This window comes from Bombina bombina, chromosome 5 (assembly GCF_027579735.1).
Source record: "Bombina bombina isolate aBomBom1 chromosome 5, aBomBom1.pri, whole genome shotgun sequence".
Lineage (NCBI taxonomy): Eukaryota > Metazoa > Chordata > Amphibia > Anura > Bombinatoridae > Bombina > Bombina bombina.
In genome coordinates, this window is record NC_069503.1 from 418,197,308 (window position 1) to 418,207,307 (window position 10,000).

Below are 10,000 nucleotides of genomic sequence, written 5' to 3' on the forward strand. Positions count from 1 at the left end.
CCGAAAAAAAAGGGAAAATAAATTCGCGTAGCCACCGATCAACCAAACGTGCCCACAACCCCCTCCCCTCTCCCATCCACACCCCCACCCCGGGAGGAGGAGCGGCTAGCGGGGGGAATCCAACATGGCGGAGCACGCATCCCTGGATAACAAGCACAAAGCGGCAAGCGCCAACTCCGGGGCCTCCTCCCCCGCTCTAAGCTCCGGCCGCTCGGGATCCGCTAACAGCAGTAACGTGCACTCCCCGCCGGGTCATGGCGGGCTGTCTGGAGGTTTGTCTCAGCCGGCTGGCTGGCAGTCACTGCTCTCCTTTACTATCCTGTTCCTGGCTTGGCTGGCCGGCTTCAGCTCCAGGCTTTTTGCCGTCATCCGCTTCGAGAGCATCATTCACGAGTTCGACCCCTGGTGAGTGCGCGGACGCTATCTGCTTGTTCTGTGTGCACGCAGGGCAGTACAGTGCTGCGGATACAATGGGAGGTTGAGTGCACGAGTTAGTGATAGTGACAGAGATCTCAGCTGTCTGCTTCCTTGTTTGATAACGTCCAGGGCTGATTGGGCAGTTATTAAAGTCAGAAAATCCCTTTGGACAAAAAGCCATGTCTTTGGTGCAGAGTCTCTAAATCTGATAATGACAGCCCTTTGGCTTGGAAAAATGTTGTGCAAATGTCACTGTCACTTTTAATATATTCTGCACAAAAGTCACTAAAATTCAAAGGGCTCTATCGTGACACCAGCATATTCAGTCTCAATGATACATTCCATGGAGCTGGTCATTTATAGTTTAAGGAGGTTCTTCAACTTTATATAAACGTTGTGAGATTGTCACTGGATAGTTCTTTGGATTCTTAGTGAATCTGTAACTGTATTTTTTTTTTTTTTTTTTTTTTTAGTCTTCTTTTACGTTGTGAGATCTTTCTGCAGTTCACATGGTATTTTAAATATTACAGGATGACTCCTCTGTAATAACATGATGCACTTTTTACCATGATAGTGACATTTTTTTTGGCATAAAAGACAAGCAGTAATAACTTGGTATATAGGAATATTATTTGCATTCTTACTGGCATTAATGCTGCTGCTACTGATAGTAAAGTAGTGGTATAGGATATCTCACCTTTTTTGTAGTCATGACTGCAATATGATTATACTTTGTCAGTTGTTATTTATTGGTAAACATTGCATACCCTAAGTGAAATATCTATGTCGAGGAAGATAACATAATCATGTATAATATATATATTTCCCTTGCCTTAGACTGCTAAAATAGCAACATATGATATTTCATGTAGAATTTTGCATCTCTTGATTACTGCCTGATAAACAATACCCTGGAGTGCTGTATTCATTTATTGAACCTGAAGGTTTTAAGAAGACTAACGTTTTGTTGCTGTGACAGAACACCTTTTATAAACAATAGGTAGCTAGACATTTATTGAGAAAAATGCTAGTAAATATAGACATTTGTTTTACTAACGAATATATTAACTGCTTTTAGCTTGTATGCCCAAGGTTCTTTATGTGTGTGTGTATATATATATATATTTTATTTCTTGCACCATATGTGGTAAGGGGTCTACTTTAGGAAAATCTGGCATTTTCTGGACTTTTGTATCATAACTGATGTATCATTGAAATGTTTAGTGGTTTTCTGCTTCCCCTAGTGAATGAACTTGAAACTGAAACTTTGCATATGTGTACAAAAAAGAACTATGAGGGTTTTTCTGTCTTCCTTTCTGAGAATAGATCTTTTCGTAAAGAGTATTTACTTTCCCTGGAATAGGATATATTAGGTGTTAAACTTTTTATATATTGGCATCACAGAATATGAAACATTTCCATTTTTTATTTTTTGGCCCCCTTTTATACTTCTGGCTTATGTGCATTAAAGAGGAGCCATAGAGCCTGTACTAATATAAATGTTGTTCTGGATGTGGCTCAAGCCTGGTACCAAACCATTGTTTTTGGTTTAGTTACTGCTCCCACCAAAATGTTATAGACCACCTCTTATTTTTTTCTTCTCCAGCACTGTGTATTCATAGATCATTTATTTTCTATTCGGCCTGGTGTGCATTTTCCCATTCACCATACTACCATATGTCCTTTTCTCTTGTGCACTGTCAGATAGCTGTCTGGCAAGAGTAAAAGCAATAGTATGAAACCCAGAGACGCCTCCTCAGTTAGGCGGCTGTTCAAACTGTAGTGATTATGAAACAGTCATGGCTTGGCTAACTATCCTTGCTTTGATTGCAAGCGGTTTCACTTCTCTGTGCAGCATTGTTTTCCTATGACTTGTTAGACACAATGTTAATTTGTGTATATATATATATGTGTGTGTGTCTATCTCCTTTTTTTTTTTTATTTATTTTTTTCTTCATACTCTGGGGAAAATAATACTGAATGATCTATTAAACGGTCAATCTCCCCCCCCCCCCCCCCAAAAAAAAAAATAAAATAAATACATTTTAATGAAAGACTGATGTGTAAAGATGTGGTAATTTATCTGTGCCTTTTATTTACAGCAGAATTAATATTGTTTTAACCCCAGCCCCTGCCACCATCTGTCGGATGTCTTAATATTGCATTATTATATATTGCGTGTCTTTTTGGTTAAGCAATATAAAATGCCTTTGAAACAAGTTTTTGTTATTTCTTCAATATTTGTTTATTGGTTCACATGCATATTAAAATCCACATCAAGTTTTTAATCAATATTTTGTAATCTGAGTCAGATATGCATAGTATAGTGAACATAGCCAACTATGTCTGCAATAAAGTGATTTATTTTGTCTGTTTGCTAAAGTTAAAAGCCCAAAACTCACTATATAGACTATGTAAACTACTTGTAGCAAGTACTGTAGTTTGTTTCTTTTTCTCCATCTGGAATTTTGTTTCCTTGTTATAATAGATGCAAATAAGCAGCATATATTACTTCCTTAATCTTAAAGGGACATAACTAAATTTTTAAAATGCATTTATTAGCAAAAATTTGTAGTTGCTAGTAACTTTTTCAGTGAGAGCATTTACTGTGCACATAAAATATTTACATATGTCCTTTTCACCTGCATTTAGACAGGACACCTACTACTACTACTACTAGAGCATATTGGAGAAATCAGTTTGCATCATTACGGATGAAGTGCCATTGCCAGCTCTCAAAGCAGGCACTGTATTTTACACAGGGTACACGCTAAAAGCAATCACAGAAACGGTCATAACTTTTATAAGAGGAATTTTGAATTTTATGTTCTAACACATTGCTTTTTTCTTAAAGGGACATAAACAGTTTGGGATCTGTGCATATCCTAAAAGGGCAAATTAATGATATATTTATTTTTTAAATTGCCGGCAAGTATTTTTTTTAAAATTTTCAAAAATAAGCAAAATAAATTTATATAGCTAAGCTGCCTAGTACAGCCAACTCCACCCTCCTTATCAGTGCTTAGACACAGGCATTGTGTTTTAACTGAGTTCACAGCTTCTAGGCATGCTCCAACACATAATCCCTTTTGCATTCTACCAAAACAATAGATATAAATACAGCCATGTGTGGGGGGACATAGAGCTTTACAATTCAGAAACTAAAAAGAAAGGGTTAATGGCGATTCGCTGCAGTATAAATTTGCAGGTAAAGTAATTAAAGTACATTTTATATTTTGTCTCTATCCCAACTTGTTTTGTTTTATGTCTCTTTAATGTGATACTAAACCCAAATGTTTTTTCCTTTCATGATTCAGATAGAGCATGCAATTGTAAGCATCACATTAAAGGGACATAAAACAAAACAAGTTGGGATAGAGACAAAATATAAAATTTACTTTTAATTACTTTATCTGCAAATTTATACTGCAGCGTATTGCCATTAACCCTTTTCTTTTTAGTTTCTGAATTGTAAAGCTCTATGTCCCCCCACACATGGCTGTATTTATATCTATTGTTTTGGTAGAATGCAAAAGTGCATAGGGATTATGTGCTGGAGCATACCTAGAAGCTGTGAACTCAGTTGAAACACAATGCCTGTGTAAATTAGAAAGTTGCTTAAAATTGCATGCTCTATCTGAATCGTGAAATTTTTTTTTTTTTGACAGTTGTACCTTGCACTTTGCTTTTAAAAAATAATAAAATGTAAACTCATTAAGTTAACTAACCAATAACCCAGGAATAATATGGAGCAATGCAGCTGCTGGTTAAAGGGACAGTCTAGGCCAAAATAAACTTTAAAGGGACATTAAACACTAAATACATGCGAGATAGAATGATGCATTCAAAGAAAAGATTAGTCCATGACTAACATGTAGATGTATTTTTTAAAGTTTCATTAGTTGTTTAAAAAGTGACAAAATAAGTGTAAAGTTTTAGTGTCTATAAAACACTGGGAGCTGCCATGTTGTAACTTGTGTTACCTTCTCTGCTGTGGCCAATTAGGGACAGTTATAAATAGGTCACTAGAGTGTGCAGCCAATGGATGTGTGGAATGTAACAGTGCTCTGCACTTCCATTTCTAACAGGAACTGAAAAGCTCACAATTTCAGAATGGAATTAAAGGCAAAGAGGACAAAATAAATAATGAAAGTATATTGCAGAGTTATTTTATTATATTATTATTATTATTTATTTGTATAGCGCCGCCAAATTCCGTAGCCAAATTTATCAATTTATATTACCATCTCAAAGTGTTTAATGTCCCTTTAATGATTCAGATAGGGCATGCAATTTTAAACAATTTTCCAATTTACTTTTATCACCAATTTTGCTTTGTTCTCTTGGTGTTCTTAGTTGAAAGCTTAACCTAGGAGGTTCATATGCTAATTTCTTAGACCTTGAAGGCCACCTCTTTTCAGAATGCATTTTAACAGTTTTTCACCACTAGAGGGTGTTAGTTCATGTATTTCATATAGATAACACTGTGCTCGTGCACGTGAAGTTATCTGGGAGCAGGCACTGATTGGCTAAACTGCAAGTCTGTCAAAATAACTGAAATAAAGGTGCAGTTTGCAGAGGCTTAGATACAAGATGATCACAGAGGTTAAAAGTATATTATTATAAATGTGTGTGTTATGGGTAATAAAGGGATTTTCTATCTTTTAAAACAATACAAATTCTGGTGTAGACTGTCCCTTTAAATGTTAAGCTTCCTCTTTGTATTGTGCACACTAACGGCAGCTGCACAGCACAGCTATTGAAAAGATAGCAAAATCACTGATTTGTGAATGCGCACCATTTCTGTCTTAGGGCGCAAGAATACTCTAGCTCCAATATGGTGGAGTTATATTAACTGGCTCTCGTAAGGGGTTATAAAAGGACAATGGCTGTGTTTAGAATCCATGTAATTGTATTCAGCTCTCAGTAGTGCATTGGTTCTCCAGCATATCTAGGCATGCTTTTCAACTAGGGTTGAACCGCATATGCGGTTTTAAATCGCAATAAACTGCTGCAATTTAAAAACCGTGAGAATACACCATTTTTAGCCCCGCCCTCTATGACAAATGCCATCAAAGGCACGTAGTAGCTGTCACGTGTCATACAAAGAGGCTCACATTAAAGACGTCACTATCAGGGAATGTCTATATAAACCCTGTTCCTTCTCTACAGTACTGGATGTGTGTCACGGAATTGTGTAGGAAATGTCAGGAAGCGTCTAAACGTCACAGGTTGCAGCAGCTGGTGGGTTCATATGTGACCATTAGCGTGATGTCATGTTGGGTATAAAGTGGTTTGTGCCTGATGTAATGTGATATGGTTCGGGTGACGTGACATATGGTGTGTATTTTTAATTTGGGATAGGTTGTGACAGGATATAAGCTAACATGTATGTAGTGTGTGTGACGGGGTATGTAGTGTGTGTGTGACGGGGTATGTAGTGTGTGTGTGACGGGGTATGTAGTGTGTGTGTGTGACGGGGTATGTAGTGTGTGTGTGACGGGGTATGTAGTGTGTGTGTGACGGGGTATGTAGTGTGTGTGTGACGGGGTATGTAGTGTGTGTGTGACGGGGTATGTAGTGTGTGTGTGACGGGGTATCTGTAGTGTGTGTGTGACGGGGTATCTGTAGTGTGTGTGTGTGTGTGTGTGTGACGGGGTATCTGTAGTGTGTGTGTGACGGGGTATCTGTAGTGTGTGTGTGTGTGACGGGGTATCTGTAGTGTGTGTGTGTGTGTGTGACGGGGTATCTGTAGTGTGTGTGTGTGACGGGGTATCTGTAGTGTGTGTGTGTGACGGGGTATCTGTAGTGTGTGTGTGTGTGACGGGGTATCTGTAGTGTGTGTGTGTGTGACGGGGTATCTGTAGTGTGTGTGTGTGTGTGACGGGGTATCTGTAGTGTGTGTGTGTGTGTGTGTGACGGGGTATCTGTAGTGTGTGTGTGTGTGTGTGACGGGGTATCTGTAGTGTGTGTGTGTGACGGGGTATCTGTAGTGTGTGTGTGTGTGACGGGGTATCTGTAGTGTGTGTGTGTGACGGGGTATCTGTAGTGTGTGTGTGTGACGGGGTATCTGTAGTGTGTGTGTGTGACGGGGTATCTGTAGTGTGTGTGTGTGTGACGGGGTATCTGTAGTGTGTGTGTGTGTGACGGGGTATCTGTAGTGTGTGTGTGTGTGACGGGGTATCTGTAGTGTGTGTGTGTGTGACGGGGTATCTGTAGTGTGTGTGTGTGTGACGGGGTATCTGTAGTGTGTGTGTGTGTGTCGGGGTATCTGTAGTGTGTGTGTGTGACGGGGTATCTGTAGTGTGTGTGTGTGTGACGGGGTATCTGTAGTGTGTGTGTGTGTGACGGGGTATCTGTAGTGTGTGTGTGTGTGACGGGGTATCTGTAGTGTGTGTGTGTGACGGGGTATCTGTAGTGTGTGTGTGTGACGGGGTATCTGTAGTGTGTGTGTGTGACGGGGTATCTGTAGTGTGTGTGTGTGACGGGGTATCTGTAGTGTGTGTGTGTGACGGGGTATCTGTAGTGTGTGTGTGACGGGGTATCTGTAGTGTGTGTGTGACGGGGTATCTGTAGTGTGTGTGTGTGTGTGTGTGACGGGGTATCTGTAGTGTGTGTGTGTGTGTGTGACGGGGTATCTGTAGTGTGTGTGTGTGTGTGACGGGGTATCTGTAGTGTGTGTGTGTGTGTGTGTGACGGGGTATCTGTAGTGTGTGTGTGTGTGTGTGACGGGGTATCTGTAGTGTGTGTGTGTGACGGGGTATCTGTAGTGTGTGTGACGGGGTATCTGTAGTGTGTGTGTGTGTGACGGGGTATCTGTAGTGTGTGTGTGTGTGACGGGGTATCTGTAGTGTGTGTGTGTGTGACGGGGTATCTGTAGTGTGTGTGTGTGTGACGGGGTATCTGTAGTGTGTGTGTGACGGGGTATCTGTAGTGTGTGTGTGTGACGGGGTATCTGTAGTGTGTGTGTGTGACGGGGTATCTGTAGTGTGTGTGTGTGACGGGGTATCTGTAGTGTGTGTGTGTGACGGGGTATCTGTAGTGTGTGTGTGTGTGTGTGACGGGGTATCTGTAGTGTGTGTGTGTGTGTGTGACGGGGTATCTGTAGTGTGTGTGTGTGTGTGACGGGGTATCTGTAGTGTGTGTGTGTGACGGGGTATCTGTAGTGTGTGTGTGTGACGGGGTATCTGTAGTGTGTGTGTGTGTGTGACGGGGTATCTGTAGTGTGTGTGTGTGACGGGGTATCTGTAGTGTGTGTGTGTGACGGGGTATCTGTAGTGTGTGTGTGTGACGGGGTATCTGTAGTGTGTGTGTGTGACGGGGTATCTGTAGTGTGTGTGTGTGACGGGGGTATCTGTAGTGTGTGTGTGTGACGGGGTATCTGTAGTGTGTGTGTGTGACGGGGTATCTGTAGTGTGTGTGTGTGACGGGGTATCTGTAGTGTGTGTGTGTGACGGGGTATCTGTAGTGTGTGTGTGTGTGTGTGTGACGGGGTATCTGTAGTGTGTGTGTGTGTGTGTGACGGGGTATCTAAGACTTTATGAATAATAAAACCAAACCAATATTCTTTAAAAGTTGTCTGTAAAGAACAGAATCATTATTGACAAATTTAATTAAAGAACAGTAAACTCTAAATAGTGTGTATATATAATTTTATTTATTTTTATTTATTTAGGATTTCTGTCTGCACTTTATATTTAAACTAGTTTTGTTGTGTGTCTTTTAAAGGGACAGTCTAGTCAAAATTAAACTTTCATAATTCAGATAAAGCATGTCATTTTAAACATCTTTGAGATTGACTTTTATCATTACATTAGCTTTGTTCCCTTGGTGGTATTTTTTAAAAGATAAACCTAGCTAGGCTCAAATTGATTTCTAAACAGTTAAAACCCGCCTCTTAGCTCAGAGCATTTTGAAAGTTTTTCACAGTTAGACAGTACTAGTTCATGTGTCGTATTGATAACATTGTGCTCACTCCCGTGGATTTATTTAGGAGTCTGCACTGATAGGCTAAACTGCATGTCTGTCAAAAGCACTGAGATAAGGAGGCAGTCTGCAGAGGCTTAGATACAAGGTAATCACAGCTGTAATACATATATCAATATAGCTGTGTTGGTTATGCTAAACTGGGGAATGGGTAATAAAGGGATTATCTATCTTTTTAAACAATAAAAATTCTGGTGTAGACTCCCTTTAATACTCAGCCTGTATTGGTCAATGCGAAATATGTACTTTAAGATTCTGTACAGTTAAATGCATTTTTTTTTTTAGTGAGAAATGTATGTTATTTATTTTATTTTAAAAAAAATGCGATTAAAATCGCAAACCACGTGGGTTTTTTTTTTTTTTTTTTTTTTTTTTTTCCCCTTTATAAATGGAGAGAGTCCACATTTGCATTCATTATCTCTCTTTCGCTTTCTCTCGCTCAATCGAGGGTTAATATCTCCCGAGGGGGATTATTGAACAGGGGGGTTATTTAATCATGTTTGTTATGTGATTCAATCTACTTATGTGTAGTGTTAACTGGGCTCTTGGCTAGAACATAAAGGCCTTTGGAAGTGATGCGACCTTATGGTTGGGGGGGCGCTTTTTTTTTTATTTTGGACTGTACGGTTCACCTTGTGACTGGACGTATTTATGTTCTGGTCTTCCATTTCCGCATTCCTGCTAGTGTCTGGTTCTAGAAGGTGGTGAGTGCCCCAGCCATTGTGGGTGTCAGGTGCCGTTAGAATTTTCTTTAGTCCATATTATATATTCTCTAGCTATGGAGGTTTCTGATGCTGAGACCGTTCAAATTTCAGATTGACTCTTCGTCTTGTGAAGAATGTGAATTGGCCCTGTTGACGCAGGTCAATCAGTTATGTTCGTTATGTCGTATCAGAGCGCCTTGTCTCTCGGGCTCAGGGAATCAAGGGTCTGCTGTGCCATCCGCCTCTGGAGATTATGCGTCTGCAAAGCCCAGATGTTTATTTGCGATTGTGCACGATTGTCCGGGGTGTCGCGGCCTTGGGTGGGCCTATACAGTTCCCTGAGGGTGTAGCTGTCCCTGAGTGTTGTGCCTTTCGTTACAGAATAGCGCGCCTTTTTACTCGGACACGTTTTTGAGTTATTAGAGGATCCTATCCTTAACAGATACGGGAATCCGCAATATTCTACTTCGAATGGCTCACCTCATAAGACATGAGGGGGTGACGTAATCTCCTGGTTGTCTGTTTTTTGAGGTCCTTCCCAGTTTTGTTGGAAGATCAGGATTCAGTTTTGGCTGGTCCTGCGGGTATGCCTGTTTCTTCTTGGGCGTTTACCTATGGGTTGCCTTATATTTTCTTTTATCCGGTTAGGATAACTTCTTTTTTTGATTTTTTTTTTTTTGTTTTTTTTTTTTTTGTTTCCTTCATGAACTTTCTCTGGGATCGATTCTCACTGTTTACTTCTGTGGAAGTTTAAGGACATGTTAGTCTGATGATTTGTCTTTTCTCTTCCCCCTCTGAGGGAGGATTTAGGCTGCTTTGCAGTTATGGCACTGTCTGCAGGCTGGTCCTGCATGGATTCAGCTCTTTTGTCACGTGGCGCCTGTTGAGGCGCC

General features: G+C 40.4%; 1 protein-coding gene across 1 annotated transcript in view; it reads left to right on the forward strand.

Annotated features, from left to right (window-relative positions):
* Positions 1–10,000, forward strand: part of STT3B (STT3 oligosaccharyltransferase complex catalytic subunit B) — a 499,883-nt gene that overhangs the window by 237 nt on the left and 489,646 nt on the right. Inside the window, exon 1 of the mRNA XM_053715745.1 lies at positions 1–405. This exon is cut by the window's left edge and continues 237 nt beyond it. Within this exon, the coding sequence (XP_053571720.1) occupies positions 125–405 (281 nt within the window). The 5' untranslated portion in view covers positions 1–124. The remainder of the gene's footprint in view (positions 406–10,000) is intronic.